Source organism: Poeciliopsis prolifica, unplaced genomic scaffold (assembly GCF_027474105.1).
Source record: "Poeciliopsis prolifica strain line A6 unplaced genomic scaffold, Auburn_PproV2 SCAFFOLD040, whole genome shotgun sequence".
Taxonomy (NCBI): Eukaryota; Metazoa; Chordata; class Actinopteri; order Cyprinodontiformes; family Poeciliidae; genus Poeciliopsis; species Poeciliopsis prolifica.
In genome coordinates, this window is record NW_026562415.1 from 2922973 (window position 1) to 2947676 (window position 24704).

General features: G+C 38.4%; 1 protein-coding gene across 15 annotated transcripts in view; it reads right to left on the reverse strand.

Moving 5' to 3' along the window:
- Positions 1 to 24704, reverse strand: part of LOC129375531 (ELKS/Rab6-interacting/CAST family member 1-like) — a 118091-nt gene that overhangs the window by 18152 nt on the left and 75235 nt on the right. For 7 of the 15 annotated variants that reach the window (XM_055054684.1, XM_055054683.1, XM_055054682.1 and 4 more), the window contains 3 exons: positions 15634 to 15781; positions 8724 to 8831; positions 1553 to 1738 (listed from right to left, as the gene is read on the reverse strand). In XM_055054684.1, the coding sequence (XP_054910659.1) occupies positions 1553 to 1738; positions 8724 to 8831; positions 15634 to 15781 (442 nt within the window). Of the gene's footprint in view, positions 1 to 1552; positions 1739 to 8455; positions 8534 to 8723; positions 8832 to 15633; positions 15782 to 24704 lie in introns of those variants that run through there. The other 8 variants (XM_055054681.1, XM_055054680.1, XM_055054677.1 and 5 more) reach the window with 2 other exon arrangements.

The following is a 24704-nucleotide window of genomic DNA, read 5'->3' on the forward strand; positions in this document are numbered from 1 at the left end:
ACAACTATTTCTTTTCTTCATTCATCTTCAAGGGAGAAAATGGAGAGAAAACTATTGTCAATAGTTTTCAGCACCAAAACAAAGAACAAATATCACTGTTTTCCCTCAAACGCGACGTCCTTTTCAGCTTCGAGCGCCAATTTCTAAGACAAATCAAACACAAAATTGTGTTTTTCTATTTTGGATTGAATAATACATCGTCAGAAGTTCGACTCTGGACATATTGTTTTCATTGCCTAAATCTTCTAAGTTCTCCATAACGCTATCCTTAATTTTCCAGCTGTGTTCTGTGATTGTCATGATATGGTGTCCTCACTGATGGTCTTTAACCAACCAATCAGCTGGATTTACACAGGTTATAGATTGCTGTGTGATACAGCAGCGCTTCTTCCAGAGAATCCCGTAAAAATCAAGAGAGTGAAACACAGCACATTTATAAGGAAGTTAGGATCATTTTTCATCTGAGCTGTACGTTTGACTTGTTTGTAACCATGAACAGTCTGCATTCCTTATTAGATAAGCTTTAACAGCTGCCCACATAATCAGTTTTAATAGAGCACGCTTTGCATTTAAAAACTAATGTCTGACCCCAAGACCACAAAATAAAGTCTGCATTTCGGGCTGATGATGAAAAATATGCGTTATATGTTTCTGTCTGAGGAAGTCCCGCAGAAATGGTGAATGTGCCCTGGGATTAAATGACAGCTTGATTCTCTATTTTCCGAGTTTATTCAAAGCGACAGGAAACCATGCTACGCCATATGTGAAGCGCTCATGCTAAACAGAGACGTTTCTCAGCATTGAGACGTACAATAAGGCTTTCATGGAGACTGTAGGAAACTGGTAACCAAACCGCATACTCTGTCACCGAGCTGCGCGAGTGTGTCTGCGTCTACAGTTACCGCTTTCAATGCATACCACATGTAGCAACCATGTTTTGGCTGATATGTTTTCAATATGGAGAAAGAGGAAGCCTTCGACAGACCCAATTTGTTTAATTGAATAATGCACTGTTTGTATTGAAAGCCTGAAAACACAAGTGGTTACTATGATAATGCAGCTACATGAAGGCATTCCCTGAGCCCCAACTTGTCTTCTCACTGCTCCGATTTTGACAGCAAAATAAAAACTCTTCCACTGTCTTGCTGCTCCGAGCTGCACATGAACCCACCTTCCTCATCCTGCCAACGAGCTGAGGCAGAGTGTACTCCCTGCACTGTGCAATGAAATAAAATGTCTTATCCGGTATTTGTTGTGCAGCCAGGTGCTTGTCAACAGGTGACCTGCTGGAGTAAATTTCTTTACAAGTGTCAAAGGTAATGCCAAAAACCTGCCAAGCCAACCAGTGTGGGCCTTGTCTTCCACTTATACTCATGCCAAGATGCGCACATCAATGCATCGAGTAAGAGCACAGTCACCCTGGGGCCAGTTTTACAACCTGAAGAAAACATTTTTTCATGTTCTGGGTAGTAATAAGCTTAATAATCTCACAAATTACAACAAAAATAACATTTTCTCTTATCTTCACAATTATCCAAAACAAAACCCTCACCTGCTCCTCTGACATGCTGTGCAGCTGCGTGTGCCAGGAGGCGGAGTCAGAGCGGTGATAAGATGGGGGCGGGGCAAAGTCCTGCAATATGATTGGGTCACGCTCCTGACACAGGGAGGTCAGGTGACTTATGTACAGCTTCAGTTTATTGCGATTCTGATTGAGGTCCAGGAGAGGAGAGAGAATCTACAGGAGGAAACAGAAAAATATGTTTAATTAATAAAGATAAAAATACGACAAAACAATTTAAATCACAATCTTGATGGCTGGTTTAAGAGTTTACAACTCAGGGAAACGGAAGGGCATGCAGATGTGGATGGAAGTGGGTGAAACGCAGGCTTGAAAAGTATTTTAGTGTGGAAAATACAAAAAAAGTATTAATTTCAACCAGGATGAGTAGAAAGCACTGAAAGAAGTTTGCATAACCAGGATATTGTGACTTGTCAAGTCAAGTAAACAACGCACTTGGGTTACATGGTGAACTGGATGTGTATTAGTTGTGACTTAATTAAGAGTGTCAAAACAATGGCAAACAGGAAGGCCACAGTAGTTGAACTCATGTAAATCTTCCACAGAATTTAAAATGCAGTCAAAACTTCTACATCTTCAGGTATATTATAAAACGGCTTTGTTCTGTATTCATACTCATCAAACCTTTTCACATCTCGTCTTGTTTGAACCATAAACTCGATGCATTTCAGTAAAAGTTTTAGTGACGGACCAACACAATGCAACATAACTGGGAAACAGAGAAAAAGAGTTTGTGAAGTGTTTGGCAAAAAACAGAAAAAACATGACATTTTACTTTGTCCCCGTTGTTCTAATACGGCTGATTGGTTTCAGAAGAAACCCAATTAGATCCTAGTAGAGTGAAGGTTTAACTCCAAGCAGGATAAAAAACAAGCTGACTTGATATTTCCTAAAACTAAAAAGAAAGGGAGAAGAGTTAAGTCTCTAAATGGCCAGAGCTGGTCGACACATTCTCCAGAACGCCTCCAGCTCTATTTGTAGTAGAACTTGGTTCTACAAAGACTCAGATGGGTTGAATGCAAACTCTCACCACATTCTTTGTAAATGCACAACATATGTACCTTTTCCCCTTCCACTTCACAAGAATGCCTCACTTTGTGTTGGTCTACGACGAAAAAACTCAGAATGAAACACTGAAGTTTATTCACGCTATTCCAAGACATTGTTTGTTACTGAAAGTAAAGAGAATAGTTCCACTTTCCACTTGTTCACTCTGTATGTTAGTACATACTTTTTACATGATAAACTTTAGGTTAAATAAAAATTAGAATACAGCAACAATAGGTTCCTGATGTGTGTCTGCTTAGCGTGGGAACGAGGATGAGAAGAGTGACAGAGATGCAAGCATTGAAGGGTTCTGAGACAAGACCCCCCATGAGACGTGGCCATGACAGACACACACTCACACAGATAAAACAAACAGACCAAACTCTTCCCCTTGTGGAATACCAGGTTTTAAGTGCAGAGGAAGCATTTTAAGAGGGGAAGCAGTGTGAGTGTGTGTTAGCAAGCTATATTTAACGCTGCAATGCGTCTGCGATGGCCTTCTGTGCTCATCGTCACTCAGCAAACACACAAAGAGAATTAAAAAGTAAGATCCTTTCCCTCGGCGCAGTGACTTCATTTTGTCTGTGTGAACTCCGTCTTTAGCCGTCACTCTTTTCAGCGTTCAGATCCAAGGATCTGCACATTGTTATCCCGTCTCTGTTGACTTTCTTTGCTGAAGCGCTTTATTAAGATGGTATTGCAAACCGAATGTCCATTTTGCATTGTTATGTTGACTGTTCTTAGCAGATACTCCTTAAAACAGCCTGTCTGACCAGGTAAGATTGGCCAGCATTGTTCACAGCATTGTGTAAAAGTTGTGGCTAATATTTTTATAATTTGCTTCTAGTAAAATTTTAATTTAATTAATTTTCCTCTTATAAAACAGATTTAGCCTTTTGGAGCAATAAATGGTCTTTTAATCAATTCAAAGAGATGAATGTCCCATCAAATCCCATCAAACAAAATAATTTGTTGCCCGTTTGTTATTGGAAATATGACGAATACCAATAACAAAGTTCCACATGTAAGTAAGAGATTAACTCAGAGAAAATGATTCTCAAACAGCCGTTAGCTGAAAACTTGGCTCTGGATGCTTAACTGCATCGGCTTTGTTCTCTTGTTCTCTATAGGATTCGACTTTATGAAAGTGTTTAAGCTCCGACATTTCTTCTTTTGTCCTCCAATTGTCCAATTTTCGAATTCTTTAAGCAATCACTGCACCAATGCTGCTATGGTCAGAAACTAGGACTACACTGAAGATTAGTAAAAACGCTAAAGAAAAGACCTCAGAGATCAACACACACAAAAACTGTCATTTCTTACATTTTGATTATGAGTCTACAGATAACTGACTTTAGCACTGTGACATGAGCGCTCAGAAGAAACTAAAAGATACTGAAATAAAGTGACAATTCAAGATGACACAAAGCCTTTCAGAGAATAAAGCCTGTCATATCGCTTCATAGATGTAAACACAGCGGCAAAACTATTGTTTCGAAGAAGTTATGAGGGACATAAAACATTTGCAGAGGACCGCATGTAAGCTTCAACAGGCAAACGAGCCAGTTAGCAGACGATCCAACATCGATCGGTTACACAATGGCTGCCATCTTTTCATCTAAATACTGAGGTATTATGTAGCCATCATAAAAAAATATGATGTTCTTGTAACAGACACTTTTTGACATTACATGCAATAAAGGTTTTGTTGTAATTCTGTCCCCTGCTCTCTTTATAAAGCAAGAAAATTTTGCTGGATTTCAGCGCAGTCCTTTTCATTCCTTATAAGAATGAAAAGTTCCTGAAAAAGCAAAAAATGTAGGACATTTTCAACTACTTCAGTAACTTTGTGTGTTTTATAACGCTGGCAAAAAAAAAATAAATCGATGATGATGTGGGTGGTTTTCACGCTATATTCTTTGAGCACTCTTGTCTCTGCATTGAATCTGCAATAAAAGCTAACAGTGAATCATAGTATCTGTCACCTTTAATTTCCTCTTATTGACAGCTACCACAAAAACATTAATACACGCCTACACATGTGCACCCTGGATGTAATCCTGAGCTGCTCCTCATTATCTCCACAAGTCATAGGAAGCAGCTTCTTGGACCAAAACTGCTGGTTTCTTACACACACTAAACATGTTTACACTAAATATATATTTCCAAATATGTTATTTGTGCATGCAATTACTCCTCCAGTGCACACACACTCAAATGCACTGCATTTTAGGACTGCTATCAGCACAGAGATAAGCTCTAGATGCAATATTTTGCAGTGAAGGACTGTCAGTAGGAAACGGCCCATTAAAATAATCTGTGCTGTCTATTTCCCTTTAGTGGTAAAAAAAAAAGAGTTTGAAGGAGAAGTGAGGTATAAAAAATGGAATAAAAGACGGCAGGGTTTCATATTCTGGGCTGTAAAACTTCTACACTGCCCATACGAAGACAGTTCTACGGAGTTTGCTTTACAGCCCCAAAATAAACCTACCATGTGGTCAACAGCCGCTATCTCACACTTTCTAATTTATATTATTCTGTCAAACAGCAGAAAAAAGAAATTCCCTGTCAACACTTTCCAGACATGAAGCAAAGCTCTGAGGATCAAACACAAGACAAACTAGAAACAGGCACCAAGAATGGAATGAATGAAGTGGTTTGAGGAAGACATTTTTAGAGAAATTAAAACAGTGCTCTGTTATGTTTTTCCACTAATCTATCTAAAAAGAAAACAAGATTTGAAAAGAAATATGAAAACTAAAAACACTAAATCTGAATTTCAGAAACGCTGTGAATTCAGATGCTTTCACTCAAAATATGGCAATACGAACCAATACGTTTTAGCAGTTTTTCACAGACATGATGGCCAAGTAATCAGTGTGTGTGGTTAGTGGGTCTGCAGCGGTTTTCAGTGTCTTGTGAAACAATCCCCAGGGAGGTAGAGCTTTATGCTGCGCTGTGAGTCAGAGGGTGAGCTTGAGCCGCTTTATTAGGCACTCCTGCGTCCCTACAGGTTTCTCACTGTAGTAAGAAAGAGCTCTAAAGAGAGGCATATGGCAAACTCTGCTGACTGGACTCAAAGAAAGAAAAACACTACGGCCAAATGATACGATGAAACCAGAACTATTTATCCCTCATAGAACTGTGAAGAACTTGTGCTCAAAAAGACATATAAAGCAACTTCTAATGTTGTAGGCATCCCTGGTAAAGATGTGAAGAAAACTTAAAATAAATGGCAGTTTAACAATAAATTTACTCAAGATAATCTAAAATGCTGCTGGAAGAGTCCTGACCAACACCAGGAAAATGGATCTCATCACATTTTCATGCACTGGCTCCATATTTGATTGATTTTAAAATACATCAGCCTTCAAATGGAGAAATCTGACTTTTAATATTTTCATATTAATGTCAGTTTGTTTTATGCAATGCTTTTATCCTTTCGCATCATTAATGGCTTTCTGTCTTTTCATTGTCCTCCAATAAAGCACTTTGGACTGCCTTCTGTCTGAATGGTGCTATCAAAATAAACTTGCCTTGTCTTATGTTTTCTTCTCATTAACTCAGTCCACAAAAGGCTGATTTTGATTCATTGCATTTGGATTTTGCTTCATGTTTGGCATCATTATTTCGTTGAGTTATTTTATTGTATTTTTTTGGAGATCACCAGTTTTTAAAACACTTTAGTATTGAATGCTAATGGTGCCATGTACTCTAACAAGGGCTTTTGGAAGAGAAATAGGCCACAGCATAGCATATTCACCATTTCATTACAATGAGATGCTTTTCCATATATTGATCCTTTGCTTCAGTGAAAAATAGACAGACATGGATGTCATGGAGACTTGGTGACCCATAGATGCTACTTTTACATCTCTAACAAGCTTTGGAGAGTTGAATTCCTGCCATCTGATCCTCTTATGGTGACAAGATGCAACTGTCTTACAACAATTTATTTCGTTTTCATTTCTTGTCTTATGGAGATCAACACACATTTCCTGGACTTGATCTGCATATTTTCTCTTTCCCATTTGGAAGAGCTGCTGGGGGAAATGAACTGCTTGTATTTCCAATAGAAACACAAGGCAACACGTTATTAATTGAGAGTTTCTGAACTTCAAAAGTAATGCATAAAAAAAAAATGATTCGGAATCAAAATATGTATTTTTTTTTCCTCAATTCTTAGTTTTAAATTGTTTATGCTCACAAAATAAAGAGACTAACTTCATAGCACAATTTAAATTTAATGTAGCATGTCTAGCACAACTTATGGCCATAAAGTGTTCTCAACAATGCTTGGCATGTGTTAAAACTGCTCTCCTGTGCTCCTCTGCTGCAGCTCAGAATCCATCTTACAGACATACACACAAGGACTCACTGTTTGGATGAAATGTACTATGGCAAATTAACCACCTCACAAACCAGAAGGAAGGTGATGGTGGTAGAAAGGGAAGAAAAGATGGCAGACAGACCTGCAGGAAGGTGCTACATCTAATTAATAAAAAGGGCTCAACTTAGATCTGCTAGAGAATCTTTGAGTTGTCAGCATCTTTGTGCAGTGGCAATAAATAATGTGGTATTATTTTGCTAACACCAGAGTTAAAGCTATGACGCCTAAAATCTTTCTAGTAGTACATATATTCTTACAAATGAACAATAATGAACATTTCCCATTGCATTCTGATAACCAGTCCAGCAACAGGTTCTCAGAAGATACTATGCAAGGCCCCCCTTTGCCTCCAGGTCAAAACACCATCTGTTTTTTCAGCGGCATGAAGGAATGCAGGAGACGGGTTCTCTGTAGAGATCACAGTGTACTGTTAAGCATGTAATCCTACATAGTAATTTTAATCTGACACATGGAAACCAGCACATCTACCTCAGCGAGTGCAGTCAAACAGAATTATACATATTAAAAAATCTAAAACTTTGTCTTTATGCACAATTTGGGGGTGTTTGAGGTTCTCCCAATATGTTAGCCCAACTTCTACGAGTGAGAAGCTTGGAAATGATAGCTTCTTTATTTATTTTTTTCCCTCGGGAATCGACTATTAATTTTAGCCTGCTTTCTGAGAACCATTTAATTGCAGGTAGGCGTTTAAATGTGTGTAGGAGTTTTGGTTACAATAACTTACACTAAGACAAAAGCTTCCTGTCAAGTGTGTTTACAATGAGACTGTAGCACACAAAACGGCCCATCCCACTTAAAAGTTTGCAATGATCAATCCACAAAGGTGCATGCAGGGATGCATTATGCATAAGATACTGCTGCCGTTACCAGGCTCCTCCAAAGAGTACTTAAAGCACACTGTATTATTCATTTATGTTTCATGTTACAATGTTTGGTCTTAATTCAATGTGAACAGAATTAAAAAATAACTAGAATGTCAGAAAAAGTGAAAAAAAAGAAACTCTTTATGTAACTTGCAGATGAGAAATTTTCGCCTGACACAAACACAACATGAATGGAGATCAATACTGAATTCTGGTGTGCAGAAATGGCACAACACAAAGAACAAGTAAATTTAAAACGTGGACAGGAAAAAACGATTTTCAGATAAAACAGAAGAAGCCACGAAAACAAGGAGGAATTTAATCAAGATTAAAATGTTCTCCTGTTTGAAGAATGATGAGGAAAATAGAAATGAAAAACCATAAATCAAAAGAACACAGCAAAATGTGTGAATATATATATATAAAGAAAGAGCAACACTGAAGGTCAGAAGACAGAAGCCAGAGTGTGATCATGGATGAGAGAAGAATGTAAAACAAGAGGAATGACACAAGGACACCAAACAGTGACCTGATCCAGGGAAAGACGCTCACCCTTCTGTACAATATGGCAGACTGAGGGTGAAAAAGAAGGCATGTGATTGGCTAGGCCCAAATACCCTCTTCATCGTCCTATTGGTTAGTTCAGTCCAGCCGTAGCGTGAGTTCAGAAAAAGCAGGAAGTTAGTTTGAGAAAGACACTGTGAGTACAGCATTACCAGAGTTATTATTTAGTCAAAATGCTGTCCAGTAATAATATTAAACAAAAAATTATAGAAAACAAAACAGGTACGTAATGAAATAAGCTTGTGGTTGTGGGTACCTGATCAGGGGAGGGCTTGTGGTTGTTGGGCAGGTCAGAGTTTGGAGACGCCACTTTCAGATGGTCGTCCTCATAGTTGTTGGCCATCAGCTTCATCCTGTTCTGTGTCTGTAGAAAAAAAGTTAAATTTGTCCTTTAAAAGAACGATGAGAAACCACGTAACCTGGAGTGACAAGTAATGTGTTTGAGTTCAATGAGATTAATACACCACTGATCTTTAGCTGCTTTTAAAGTCACAAATGTTGTGCAGTGTGTCTCCATCGGTTTTGTACGCCTCATGAATTTAAAAATGGCTGCTTTATGGCTATTGTTCCATTTGGTCATATTTTAAGTTTTGGTCGGTAACCATGTCTTAATAGGTTTGTAGCTTTCTATTTTCAGATGATGGATCATCTCTAATGCTCGGAGAGATGATTAAAACTTTGGATACTGTTTCATATCCTAACCCTGCTTTCATCAAAACTTAATCCCTGATCTGTGTGCTGTGGTTCTTGGTTTTATCGATGACCAAGAAATGTTCTGCAAGAAACCTCTGAGGCCTGGAGAGCTTAGAGGTATTTATACAGAGATTAAATTAGTCACAGTTTGGGTTTACTAACAAACAGTGAACCAGTGATTGAAATGCATTTTATTTAGGAATATCAAAGTGATTTTTTTTTTGTTTAATTTGGGGAAAAAAAAGATAAAACAGAAAAAAAGAAAAAGTGTTTCTCACGTTTTATTTCTTAAATATGCCCTAGTTTGTGTTGATCACATAGAATAAAGCAAAACACAACAAGATTTGTTGTTGTAACTTGAATAAGTGCATACAATCTTAAATCAATGTACACTGATTCACAAGCATATCAGCAATAATCACACCAATAGTCTGCAACTTGCCTCAAATACTTACACACATAAAGCATTTATTTACCAATGAAGCAGAGAGCTGTGAGTTTATCGCTTGGGGGGAGATTTATATCGACTCATACTAGACCGAACACAGATCTGTAAATCAAATCACAATCACACTTTCATCAGCGCATAATTTTATTTTCTCATTTCTCATTTTCTTTCTTTTCTCCAATTATCACCTTGTCATCATCTCCTCACTCTGCTGACTACATTCCCACTCCCATCTACTTTTCCGGCTCCTCTTACTGTCTCACGGCTTTATGCGTTTCACACGTTTTACTTATACTTTGGGTTTTGCAGAAGGCCTGTAAAGAGTTGGGGGGGATTTAGAGATAAAAAGTGAGGGAGGGCCTGGATCCAAATCTGTTGGTGTTGTACAATCTAAATCCCCTTAGTCTCTCACTGAGCGCTTCAAGGAGCCGGGGCTTAAAGGGACCAGACTCAGGTTTTGCGTGTCTGTGTGTGTACTGTATGTCTGACATGAAGAAAGAAAAATGTTACATTTCTCAGTGTCTGTTTGAAGAACCAAATGAAAGATTTGACTTTTTTTAGAGCTAAGAAGAGCGCAAAAAACATGTCTGTGTCCTCACATATTTCAAATAGTTGAAAAAAACTTTCACTTCAGACAACGATAAGAAGAGTAAATACGCAAAGCAGTTTTAAGTGATAGTTTCATTTACTATGGGGGGAAAGGCTATCCAAACCACACTGCCCCAAAGTCAAAATATACTTATCTCCTTTGTGAACTCACAAATTAACTGTGATTAACCACATTTCCTTTGGTTCAATTTCACCTACCAGAGGCTTGATTGAGTAATCCCTTAAATAGAGCCCGGGAGACAGCATGAAGTAGGCCAAACATGTCCTGACCTCAAGAAATTCAAGAACAGATGAAAAACAAAGCAGGGTTTTGGGCTGAACTGCGTCATTACGGTGGTTTGTTGGCGTCAAATGTTGAAGTTTCCAAGGAGTGACAAGCGGACCAAAATGCCTTCCAAGAGCCCGTCAACAACTCACCCAGGAGGTCACAAAAGTACCCAGAAAACCTAACGCATTGCAGGCTGCATTCGCCTCTGCTAAGGTCAGTGTTCATGATGCAACATTAAGAAAGAGACGCTGAGAATAACCAGCATCCATGAACTACTTTTAAAGCTAAAGTTGACCAAAAAGGACATAAAATCCCTTCTCACATTCACCATAAAACAACATATCTTAATCATTTTTAGACAGACAATGCAAAAGTTTAACCTTTGAGAGTTTATCTTTGTTGTAAAACCAACAGAGCGTTCAGAAAGTAACATTTCATCAACAGTCAAACCTGGTAGGCGTAATGGTGAGCCTTCTTTGAGTTTTCTGACCTTCACAACTTGGCTTAATTGACATGAACCATAAATTTTGCAATCAACCAGAATATCCTCAAGGAAAACATTTGTTTTAGTTTGTGACCTTAAGCTTAGGTCACAAAGTAAGACTATTCAGCAAGAAAATGATTCAAAGCGCACCAGAACATTGGGGGAAAATTCCTCCATAGTTATTAAGTGAAGGGAACAAATGTCACGCAGTGCATGATTGAAAAGCTCGTATACCTCAATAAATGAAATCATAATTTCTAAGATGTTTTTTTTTTTCAGGTTAACTTCAGAAAAAAATTGAGAACAGAAGAGAGGCAATACTTTTTGACTATTTGACTTCTCCTCGACATCCTGTTTAAACGCCACAAAGACAAAAGTTTCTACTATTTATTGTTGGAATCAGGAGGTGGTGGTTGGAAATCATATTTCCAACACTTCTGCCATGCAGTCGAGTTTTGAGAGATAAGAGAAACATTATTTTCAAGAGAAACCCATATTCCCCAAACTAATTCACTTAGCATCTTTTGACACTGAGATAAGCTGAATAAAATCAAACAAACCATGTCGTACCAATTAAACAATTGGTAATCACTTTCTCTTCTCATTTTTATTGAGATGTAAAACCAGTTGGTCAATCAAGCTGTGGCGTCTCTTTGAATTGGCCTAAAATACTCTCAGTTGAAGTCGAATCAGAATAATTCACAAGAGAGATAGTTTGTGCTTTTTGCATGGGAACAGAAGAATGATTACAGATGTTATGATATAAGGTTACAGGGAAAGCTATACTGACAACCCTGAGTTAGAGCTATGTTGTCAAACATACCTTGATGTAGCTTATTTAATATGAGATCACAGGCCAAAATACTAAGTCACACACTGTACCGACTGAACTATCCAGACTGCGTGTATCAAGAACAACGAGTTCCCCACATTCTTGGTCAGGTGCCACTGGACATTTGAGAAGATATTTTATTATCTCATCACAGCTCAAAACATTTACAGAACAGATTAAGCATTTTATAGCAAATCTGATGCTAGACCACTTCTGATGAGGGTCATTCTGATTCACCGAGGTGACCTTACAGTTAAATCTTGGATTACAGCCATGCCGAAAAAAATAGCTAACAACCTGGATGCGACTTCCACCACTTTTATGAAAAGTGTAGTGCTTGAGATTCCCTTTACTCTGAACTAGAGAAGAAATCAGTCAGAACCAATTTATTCTATCAGCTCTCGGGGATTTTTAAAGGACTCAATTGTGTTGAACATATCAGTGTGTGTGTACACACAAGCACAGCAACCTCAACCGATTTACTGCATTTTCATCATAAACCCCAACGAGGAGCTGCCTCGGAGGTCCTTCTGACCATTCATAAATCCTACATGGACATATCAATGCCACACAACTGTGAGCGCACAAAAACTTATAGTTGTCAGTTCGAGACGTCTCCATTTAAAACAATAAAAACTCAAACACTCAAACGCTGAAACTCATGACGAAGGTGCAGAAACCTCCCAAATTACACAGATTGTTAAGAAACACATCCTAGTGGGCATGCGATACGCTCGGTGGAGCAGAATGTGAGAATTAGGAAAAAGAAAAAAGGAAGACATGGGGTTCATAAAAAAGGAAGCAAAAACTGAAAAAAAAATGTCCTTATTTTTTATCTGGCCTTCTTTTACATCTTGTCCCATTTCTCTAATTGTCAGGAATGCTGACCTCAGCTCACTTGTTTCTGCGCCAATTCTCCCTCTCACTTAATCTAATCATCACACCATTATTTCACTCCTCCTCCCGTCACCTCCCCCCATCCTCCAGAACGACTCCCCCCAGCCTCCATTTCTGCTTAAAGCGACCAACAATGGGTAGAAAGAAGAGTGAAAAGAGGAGCAAACTGATGACTCAGGCTCAGAGGAAAATTATTTCTTCATGATAAAGCTTTGGGGAATATTAGATTAGATTATTTTATCATCCTGCCTTTCATCTGCAAAGAAAAAAAAAACCTTTATAGATATCAAAGCAATTATCAACAATAAAAAGTTGCTGAGTCATGGCTGGGCAAAACCTACTTTTAAATTGTAACAAATTTAATTATTCTGCCCATTTTTACATTAAAAAGGCATCTGTTAATACGTGGAAAATTAAAATTGGTAGGGGAAATGAGTCGAGTATGGTGCTGTGGGGAATAATGTCATCCAGGCAAAGTCTCTGTAGACTAATTAATTAGAATAGTCCACAGTTTTTCACCCGAACTTGAGAGTTTCTGATATGCAACTAAAGATTAAAAGTACAGTGGAAAAACGGAGAGATGAACCCCACATCAGAGTTTACCATTTAAACAAAACGACCCCAGTCTTTCAAATCTTTAAAAATACTGTACAATCTTTGGAGTTCAATATTCTAAGGATTTCAGATGATTAATTCATCTTTTTTTTTATTTTTTAGTTTATTTGCTTCATTAAAATGACTTTAAAAAAACTCTTTCTACTCCAGCCTCTCGCTGGTTGTTGAGCGTAGTCCTCAACAACTCCTTGTCGTTTCATTTTAAATCACCTGTTTTTGCTTTCACTGCAGCCGCCATCACGTTTCGTCTCCGTCCTTCATAACACAGAGAGAAATAAAACTTGGACTGCAGAGGAAGCAGGCTGTGACAGGGGAGAAGAGAGTGAAGAGAGCTGAGGTCATCTTGATCTACAGCTGTCTGGAGTAAGAGGTCAAAGGCCGACATAAAGGCAAAGCTTTCGGGGCCATTCACATTTTAATCACACACACAGGTGGGGTTTTATGTGTGCGCTGAACGTCTTACCACAGCATGTTGTCTGTTACACGTGTTCACAGACTCATAAATCTGCTTAGACTAAATCTGTCTCACAGTTATGCTACACCAAATTCTCATACAGATTCATGAGAGTTTATACTTATGATGTGTTTTAAGTTGTGGCTTATATAACAATAAGCATATCTTGCAAAATTATTAACTTTTCTTAGAAATTCTTGCTCGTTTTATTTTTTTCATTTCAACTAAACATCAGTGTTTTTAACTGGGATCTTAACTTAAACGATAACACAAAACGGTGCATAACTTAACTGCAATTTACAAATTTTACATTTTCAGCTTTGGCTATTTTATTATTCATAAAACAGCCAAGGTGCCGTCAGATTGAACCCCTGCGATCAGGAGTTTTGACGAACTTTGACTAGGTCATTCTCACATGTAGATGTGGTTAAGTATGAACTTATTTCCTCTATTTCATCTGATTAGGTAAGTTTCTCCCATCTGCTGAAAGAGGATATATTATGACTTTCTTCCAACAGATTTGTGACAATGCATATGTCTTGTCAACAACTGTTCCCACTTGAGCTGTGAATCTTTCACACAGACCACATTTTCCAGATTTTATTTTGTAAAATGTTTTCCAGGTGACAAATAGGTGAAACTGTCCGTTGGTCTATCCTAAAAAAAGAAATCCCAACAAAATACATTGAAGTTTGTGGTTGTCATACAGCAAAATGGAAAAATATTTGAAGGTGTATGGATTTGCTAAACCACTGTAAAAGTCTGTTAGAACTGTTGGCTTTTTTTCAGATGTTAAGGGACTGAAAATGACAGCACAACAGAGATCTTCAGATAGGAAAACCTTGAAATACTGGATAAACTTCTTACACCACTGTACACACACGCAAACACACACTCCGAGAAGAGCATAGCAGAGCTTCTGTGTTGTCAGTAACCACCTTGGAGACTCAGAAGTGTCATAAATGTCTTCATATGAAACCCAAAGAGACGAGGCGGGTGGGACGCAAGGGAGGAAGTTGAAGAAGAAGCTTGTTAAAGCGATTTCATTGGACAGAGATACTCTCGAAAAGCACCCAGCTCATATTTTTTATCACCAACTCAAACTGATTCTCAATTCTGTTTTCTTGCACGAAATCCTATTTGAAATGTATTCTGTTGGGCAACATTTTCAATGCTCAAATAATCTAAGTCCAAAAAAACCTCAGACTGTACAGGGTTAGGTATTGTCATAGTTTTACCCAGGAAAAGCCAAACTCTGTGTCTCTCTGGTTACATCCCAGTGTGGAACCACAAGGGCTTTTACATCCCTGCTTTGGCCTGGGTTTGTGTTTGAACATAGCGTTACCACCTAACTGTCTTACAGTAGTGATATAGTGTTTAGACAGGGCCTTTTGTTAGGGTACATCTGGAGAAAATCTCTTCATTGATTCAAATATAATAAGTGAAATTAAAGTTAAGATAAATACAGAATCGGTGTGTGTGTGTGTGTGTGGGGGTGGGTGTGGGGGGTGTGTGTGCGTGTGTGTGCGTGTGTGCGTGTGTGTGTGTGTGTGTGTGTGTGTGGTGTGTGTGTCCCTAAAATAGGTCGTGGTCACATCTGGACTCACTTTCTGGCTTCCTTCTGTGTTTTCTTTTCTCTCTCCATCACTTCCACCTCACCTGAGCTCCCCCGGCTTTTATTCACACCTCTCTAAATATGGCTCTCACGTTCCCCACGTTTATTTCGTCTTTACTTTGAGTGTCTCTATCAATTTGCCACCTCTTTCATCATTTTTCATCCATACTCCTCTTTGGTTGTCTTTAAACCTGGTCAGAAATCTCTGCTCGTAAGCCAGCTGAGGCCAGGCTTTGGGCGTTTTGTCCTACCTGCTGTTTGAGCTGCTGAACCAGGCTGTCCTTCTCTCTCTTCAGGGCTGACACCTCTTCCTGGGTTTTCTTCTTTTTGGATGAGGAGAGCTCCAGCAGAGCGATATTGGCATCCTTCTCGCTTATGGCGGCCAGCAGTGCTTCTTGCCTGTAAACACAACAATACAGGTTAGATGTGTTAGGTGTCTGCTTCCTTGGGCATGCATTGTTCAGAACAGACTGGGTTAACTGAAACATTACTTTAATTAAACCTCAGGAAAAGTAAATTTTTTATCGTCATTGTTTGCAAATTTATTGTGGTCATCAGTCCCACTCGCTTGTCTACACTCGCTTGTCCATGAAGAGTTGCAGGGAGCTGCTGCCTATCTCCAGCTTCCACAAACAAGCTTCCACAAAAATATACATACATATCTGTAACTTACCTATAAAAATACATTTTAGTTGTTACATAAATTTGCATTAGAACTCTCAACTAGGCATAGGCTATTTATATTTCAAAGTTGTGGTTTTAAAAAAAGTTCATATCATTTCTGACATTTAAAATTATTTTACTTCGATGCCTAAAATGCGACCATTGTCCATCAAGCTCAGATTTCCTTTGACTTTATGGATCACAGACTTGCATAACCCTATAAAGAACACAATGACAATTTGTAACTGAATTTAATCGTGTTTGCTCCATATCTTTAGATGACGCTACAATAACCGCAGTAATTGATACGTTCTGATGATATTTATAGAGCAATTATTTTTTATGTTTCAAATGAAAGTAACCTTAACTAAATCCTGTGATACAATGGTGTTTCTTATCTTATAACATGACTACAGTCAATGCAGAAAATTATCCATTTCATTCTTCATGTCAAGTTAAACTTTTCTAAAAGTTACTGTGAAAAATAAAATATGGTATAATATATAAAATTGTGCAGAGGCAGCATTGCTCACTGTCCCCAATGCATTAAAAAAAATAATTTTACGACTATTTATTTCAACAGAATATAAGACTGCAAAATTACAATTATTTTTTATGTACAACAAACATTAAATTCTTCTCAGGAAGAGCAGTTACAAAGACAGATTGTACATGATCAAAAAGCATCAGTGAGTTATAATGGAGCTGTAATGAATCCAGACCTTAAGCTCTTGTTAGATTTACTGTTACAGAGTCTCAGTGCCATCGCTTCAAGCCAGACAATAGTTGGATGGAGGAGCAGCGTCAGTTCTGGGCAGATTTTTGCTTATCCTTATCTGGTCTCTCTTGACCCTCTTTCTGGGATCAGTTGTTCCACTCTTATATTCTGTGCGTTTTTTTGTTTTGTTTTATGGTTTGTACAGAAGAGAGCAGAGAGGATTTGAGGTCGTGTTGTGTGGAAACCAAAACTTTTGTTACTTTCTCCTGTTTTGCTGAGCTTACACTCCACAAAACTGAATATAAACAGAAACAATTAGATGTTATTGTTACTGAGCTAACATCTAGACTTCTAGTGATGTGATTACAAATTATGCCAAATCCAACTGATTTACGTTTAAATAAAAAAGAGGCTTTATTTAAAAAAATAATAATCTCAGATTTTAAATGTTGTATACTTAAAAAAAATACTATCATCGGTTTCTTAAACTGCGAATGCACACATTTCTGAGCTCCATTTCAGTTCTGCTCTATGTCCAGCCTTCCTGTCTCTACCTCGCTTTCCCTCCTGATTCGATTGGGAAGCTGACAGATGAATAACATTCTTTGTGGTCGGAAAGCAACAAGCCGCATCAAATTCATCCCATCAGCCACAAATTGGGCCTAGCTAAGATCCAAAACAGTTAATTCTCAGAATCGTATGTTTTCAGAGGGAATCTAAATCACTGAAGGAATTTTTACAATCCCTCACAGCTGAAGGATAGGCCACACTAGTAACACATCCACATAAATACAAAGAAAGCTGAGCATTATATCAATAGGTCTAACAACAGATCAAACTTTTAGAAAATAATATTTAAGATACATCAAACATGCAAGGAAAGGCATGCATTTCATGACAGATTACAGTAAAGTAAAATAAAATACTTGCATATGTCATGGCCTTGAATATTTTAGAGTGAATGTGGCAAAACGGTTCAAGAATTAAGGCAGGAGAAAGATATTAAAGCAGCTTTGACCAACACCAGATTGTAATAGAAAGATTTGATACCAGCAAAGACCCCAACTGATGCAAGTAATAAACCCACAACAATTGTTTAAGGATGAGCTGGAATAAGTCTGAGTCCTGCCAACTCCAAGTTGAGCTCTGAGAGTCGACTTTTTCAGTGCTGCTTTAGGAACAAATGATCAAACTTTACATAAGCGTTCATAATTCTCTGTTTCATCATGGCATCCACAAACATATGTCCCAGAAATCCACAATGATGGAGAAAAGATTCCTAAAATTCCTATTTTGTTCCTTTTGTATAACACACAATCGCGTTGTTACATAAACACTGACAAAGCCATGCAAGGAGGAATGCAGAGATGATGACAACTAAATGGAGACAGATTGCGTGTTTGGACTATGGGAAAAATATCCTCGGTCAACCTCACTGACCAAACTGTCAGTGGGCAAACTTCCCATTATGCATCTGAAAGGGAGCAAAAAATCTGGGATTGGTAGATCGGCTCCCTGGGCTGGTGAATAAAATCTGTCAGACTGAATTAGATAAGTACTTACCTATGCAAAATATTTCTATTTAGAAATATAAACAAGAGATTTGCAAACGTTGTGATGATCTTTAAATCTAAACACATACTTTTAGAGATAAGCAGAAACCAGTATGTTGCAGTTTGCGTGTCCTTGCTCCAATACAGCTGATTCAGACGGCTGAAATGACTTCTCAACTTCTTAGCAAGTAGTATTTAATTCTGGAGATGATGCAATTTTTGAGTCAAGTGGGGTGAACAAAGCAAACATCTAAAACACGGATGAATGGATGGAATGATGGGAAGCATCACTGAGAAAAAAAATGGATGATTGACTGGTGGATTTACGGACGGAAGGATAGAACAAATTGATAGTTAGACAGACGGGCAGTTCTTTCTATTTCCTGTCAATAAAATTCCAGATTTGCTCAGTTTGCGCAGGAATACTAGTAAATAAAGAGTGTTGGATATAAAATTAGTCCCTGATTATAAAAAATAATTGAAATGTATGTCCTTTTATGTGAAATAGGAATTAATCGGTTCATACACAAAAGTATTTTCTATTCCTTTCTGTGGACAATCAGAGACAGTGTCTCCTTTCACTATTTCGTTCCACTGATAGAAAAACTAAGATTTGCACAAAGAAAGACTAATGGAACATTATTCTCATTAAAGCTAACAGAGCGTCTGGTTTTATACCATATTTGAGGTTACCTGCCAGAACTCGGCACTTATAAATTGCTGGTGATAATATTATATTCATTCCAGATGCACTTGTCTCATTCTGGGTCTCTCCCTTCATCTCTGTCAGACTCATACACAAACACGTACTTAAGACACTCGACTTGGCCTTCTCAGCTTGCAAAGCTAAAACACGTGCTCTTGACAAGCGCTGGCTGCGGCTACTGCTGTTGCTATGTAATCAGAAAGAAACTGTTTCAAGTGCAGCAATCTTTTGGTAAATCATGAGATGATTCTTGTGTCAGATGGCACTTAGAACGCTGAATGCTCCTGGCACTGTCTGCGATATGTCATTATCACGGAAACTGGAAAAAGACAATGGAGCGAGCATTGCGAGGGCGAAAGATTCCCAGAGGATAAGGATCCTTGGATGTGAAACTCTCCTTTCAAGTTTAAGGAGCAGAGCAGAATAAAGGATGGACCACTAAAAGTAACAAAGAAATAAAAGCTTTTCAGAAAGGTTAACACCAAGATACTCTTACTTCATTATTTGCCAACTTCTTTTGACTGAAATGCTGTGCAACAAATTCCAGAGAATATTCATCGTAATGTGCAATTGTTGGTTTCCACCATTTGCTTATCACAGCCCCCTAATTCTCCTCAGAAATGATTGAATTTGTCCATCACTGACCATAATTTATGCTCCAAAAGGTTTTATTGTAACTGTGACCACAACAACAACAACTTCCTGTGCTTTAGTTATGTTAGCCCGAACAATTTAGGGTTACATCAGCTCAAAACACAGGGCACCTTCTTGTCTGGATCAATCTCCTTATTTCATGTTGAATCAACAAAAGTCACATGGTAAATGTTCAGTGTTGTCCAGACAAACAATCGAGCGATTTCGGCAACCTTTCTTTGAAAAACAAAACAAATCACAAGTACAAACAACACGGCGTTATTACACAGAGAGGAGCTGAGACACCAATCATTAAGTGTTGCAATTTTCAGAGCAAACTTTTTTTTTGAACCAGAGAGAACATTTTTTGTGTTAGCTTTAGTCATGAGATTACACGTATTACGGTAAATTTGCTATGGGAATAATTCCTATTTTTTCCAAATCTCTGCAAAACTGCAAATGTTTGAGTACAACCAGAAAATCTGAGTTCACACTACTGTATGTAATTTCTTCTCCACCTTGATAAAATGCTTAAATAATGTACACATTGCTATCTTTATTGTTATTATAAAGGCAGCAAGAAAAAAAAAGACCTTTTCAATTTCTCTATAAATGATTGTTTGTGTTTGGAGCTGCGCATTGATGCAGAAGGTGGCACTAATGTCTTTGAGCAAAAAGATCCTGGACTCGTTCTGTAGGAGTTTACATATTCACTCAGTGCACCCATGGTTTTGCTCCTACTTCCTCCCAAAATCCAGAACATGAGTATCCTGAGCTGCCACTGTTTGAATGAGATGAAAAAACTTCACACACATTAACAACAGGTGTTGATAACTTACTGTTATCTGATAACAGCTCAAGCTCAAGTCCAGCAAAAGAGTACAAGCTTTTAGAGTCATGCACAATAAGTCTAGTTTATAATTTGCTCATTTCTCGGTGCTGCTAAAAAGTGTAAAATCCTTTTCAGTGCACAAAGAAAACATGAATTTTATGAGTGTTTATATAAAAAGTTTATAGTGAACTGGTAACAGGCTGCAAAATGTTCCCATCAGGTGGTAAAAGTGGCGTAAAGTAAAGCAGTCATGTTTTTATAAGATCATTTCATTGGTTAGACACAACTTAACAAGTCTCTGTTTATAATTTTACTCTTGTACCACTTCTCAGTCACTATAAGCTTCACGCTCACTTTTCTCACGTTTCTTTCTCTCCCTTAACACCCCCGTCTTTGTCACTCCATCGTTCCACTTCTCCTTCCTCTCTATCTGTGAAATAGGCAAGGGGACGGATTCTTTCCGTTATTCGCCGGTCGTGTGCCATGATGTCATCGCTGCTGCGACAAGGCAGACAGTAAGCAGATATACACAAATGCACCAGGCACCTGACCCCAGCCCCAACACGGACACACACACGCGGACACACAGATGGGAAGGCGCTCTCCTTCCTCAAACCACTTAAGGCCCCCCACTTTATCAGAAACCCTAATGCCTGGTCTTAGATCACTCACATATTTCTGCTCACACACGAAAGCTGCTTCTCATGTCTTATCGCTTTCACAAAGTTGACATTCATAGCAATCTGCTGTGTTTAAGCTATGCTGACGCTCACCGGGGTGTGTGTTCTCATGTTGTATTTTAACTGCCTGTGCATATGTGTATATCCATGAGTGTGTATAGTAGATTTGAGTCCAGAGTGATATTGGCCAGTCTTTGTCTAAGACAAACACAGAGTTATTGGAGAAATAATCCCCTTTCTCTGCTCTCTGTTTCTGATTGACCAAAGCAACTATCCATTGTTTTCTCCGTTACGATCTGCTCTGGTTTACACAAAACATTAAATTAAGGCTGTCAGAGTTTTGGTATTTAACCGCACTTGTATTTGTTGCATGTCTACTAAATAATCCACCTCATGTTTCCATTTCATGTTAGACTTCAAAAGTAACTATCCAAATCTTTAGTAACGCAATTTTTATTAACATCTCCTCTTAAAGGAGAATTTCACAAATATTTTCTTATTTATTAATTTTTTTAAGTTCAAGTCAAGTTTAAAGTCTTACAGTCCAAATCAAAGTCTCATCTCAGGTCTTTACTGACCGAAAGTGAAACTTTCTTGGTGGATACATGACATATCTGCTGTTTGAAAACACAGAGCATGATGAATTTCTCCACAGTAACCAAAAGTAACAACAGCCCCGTTTAGCAAAGTTTCGTTTAACTCTGTTGTGGTTGGAATGCATATGTGAATATGAAGCAGACCAGGGACCACTCCAAAACCAAGAAATGGACTAAAATGCATAAAATCAACCAAAATGTGAGTTTGGCACACCGAAAATAAAAGACCAGTAAGAACTTATGCCACTCCATCTCTATTTACACTTTTGTTTAGAGGAAGGTGTCTCTTGTTAGGTTGTTGTGTTGCTTTCTTAAATAGTTCTTGGTGAGAGGGAAAGCAGGCACATCTGGAGCTTGAAGATAAAACTATAACAGGAGACTCAAAAATGAGGCCGTCTCTGATCTAGTCTCTAAAACAGAGTCTGTGGTGGTGAAAGGCAAAGCTAGCATTGGTAAAACTGTAGTTTCAGCTTCTAATGGTGTTATCACTGGGCTGATTCTGCTTTGTGGACTTGCTGTGAGCAAACAGAAATGGGTGTAAGGAATGGAAATTTGTGTTTGGTGGGTTATTTCATTGTTGAAACAATGCTTTTTGGTAGCAACTATTTGGAAGTTATGTCTGCTTATTTCTCTGTAAGTGGAGTCACATTAAGAAAAATAAATTTGCAGGTTAAGAGCAGAGCTGGAAATAGAGGCTGTGCCCATGTGGTGGGTGGGGCGTGTGATGATACCTCTCTCACTGGAAAAACAAGATAATCGAAGGCGATCTCAATGTAGAGAGACACTGACTTGAGATTCTCCAACCAGCGACAATCCACAAGGTGTTCACACTAAAGTGGTCAACACAAGTACAGAGACGGATTTGTGACAAATGATGGTTCAGAAATGAGATATCATTCCACAAGGAAGAGGCAGACAGGTTGTTGGGGCTGTGTACACAATTGGTGGCCCAGATTATTACATTTTAAATTCCTTACATGTCTTGCTTCTTAAAACAACAAAGAAATAATATCCTTACTTTCCGTGCAAAGTTGAATTCTAATTCTTTTGTCTTTGCCTCCATTTCTGTTGCCTTTCCCTCCCCTCCACATTTTCCTCTCCTTCACAAAAATCAGCATACACTCACATTCATTGCTACTAGTTTCTTGGTCTCCAGAGTGAAATCCTGCAGAGAAGTATTTCTCGCCCAGCTGACAGCTTTTGACCTGCGGCACACAACCAGTGAGCAGTGAGCCCCACCGCCCCCCGTCCTTATCTGCACCGAGACAATTCCCTCTTTCTCTCCATTTCACACACACTCAAACTCTCACACATCATGGATTTAATGTATACAGCAAAATATATATGAAGTCAATAGTCCCGGTTAGTTGAGGCTTTGTGCTACTTTTGTGCTGAGATTCTCTCTTTCTCTCTCTCGCAGAATCCCACGGAAACTCCCAAACACAACTGCCATGCGCTGCATTTTATAACCCGACAAGAAAAAACACAGCAGGTCTTTATGGAACATGTGTTATAGCCGGCCTGCCATGTGAGCGGCATCAAGGTGGAGAGAGCCAATAAAGGTTTGGTTTATTGTTAAGTGTTAACTGTAGCTCAGCGCCGTCATTAAGTGTCTCTGCACTACATTAAAACAGAGCTTATCAGGGAAAACTAACAATTAATAACTGCATACACGGAGAATGTCAAAAGCTGAGTATAGATGCAATTGCTATGTGGACATAAGGTAAAAAAATCACACTAATTTTCAATTTACAGATATAATCTGAAATATGTTAACTGATCAAGAAATTTTTACGTATTTTTATATGTATTTTAAGTTTTAAAAAAAACACTAAAATTCACATCAGTCAGGCCTCACGTCTAGGAAAAGGGGATTTTTAATGGTATACATGCCATTAAAATACAGTTTTGGATGTTACACATTGTGAGCTCTGATCCAAAGTCTTTTGCAGCCACTAAAGCTTTAACTAGTCAATGCTGAGGGAGAGCAACCCCACAGCATGACAATGCTCGTTGTTACAGCACAGGTGTGTGCGATTTTGCCTTTTTCCATTGTAAAAGCATCCCATACAACCGACCCCTTCAGTTGTAGGTCCATAAGGGGAAACTACTAGTGTCACAAACAATTCATAAACTGAAGTCAGGAACGTCACTTCTTGCAACAAGCAGTAGACATACTGGTGCCATGGTAGCGTATCGAAAACCACTGATATAGCACAACAAAGTAGAAACGAGTATAAAAGTTTTAGTTCTGGTATCATCTGAGCAGAGCATCCCTATGATGACTTCTCACTGCCTCTTTTTAATAATGTCCATTGTTTTGCTACTTTTCCATAAAAGCCAGATTTGTGTAGTAAATGTTGTTTTTGTTGACAGGTTCTACCTCCTGAGCTTTTGGTCTCTGCCCAAGTTTCTCTTAAAGTTCTCTGATGTTGTTTTAAGTGGACTGCCATGGCTGGGTAGGTTGTGCCATGCTGCTTTGATTTCTGGATGATGGATTTATAGAGCTCTGTGAGGGGTTTGCAGTTTGGGATTGATAACTTTATCCATTATGCTTTTAAACTTTTCCAGAACCTGTCTGCTGTGTTCCTTGGTTTTTATGGTGCTGAATGTTCACTGACAATTATCTGAGGCCTTTACAGAACAGCTACATTAATACTAAGAATATATTACGCATGGGTTGACTTTTTTTCAGAGTCTTCTCTGATCTGTTGCATAAAGCTCGAGTAAATTACAACCAAATTTACTGTTGTACCGTGACAAAACGAGGAAAAATATAAAGATAGTCATTGTGCAAAGCCCAGGATAAAGCAAAGAAAACAACATGCTTTTGAGAATTATCTTTTTGAGAATTGGCTCTTCCCTTTCTGTGCTTTTAAACTAAACTGGAATTGGGTCAGAGAGGCTGGACATGAATGATTTAGCACAGAGTTAGAGGATG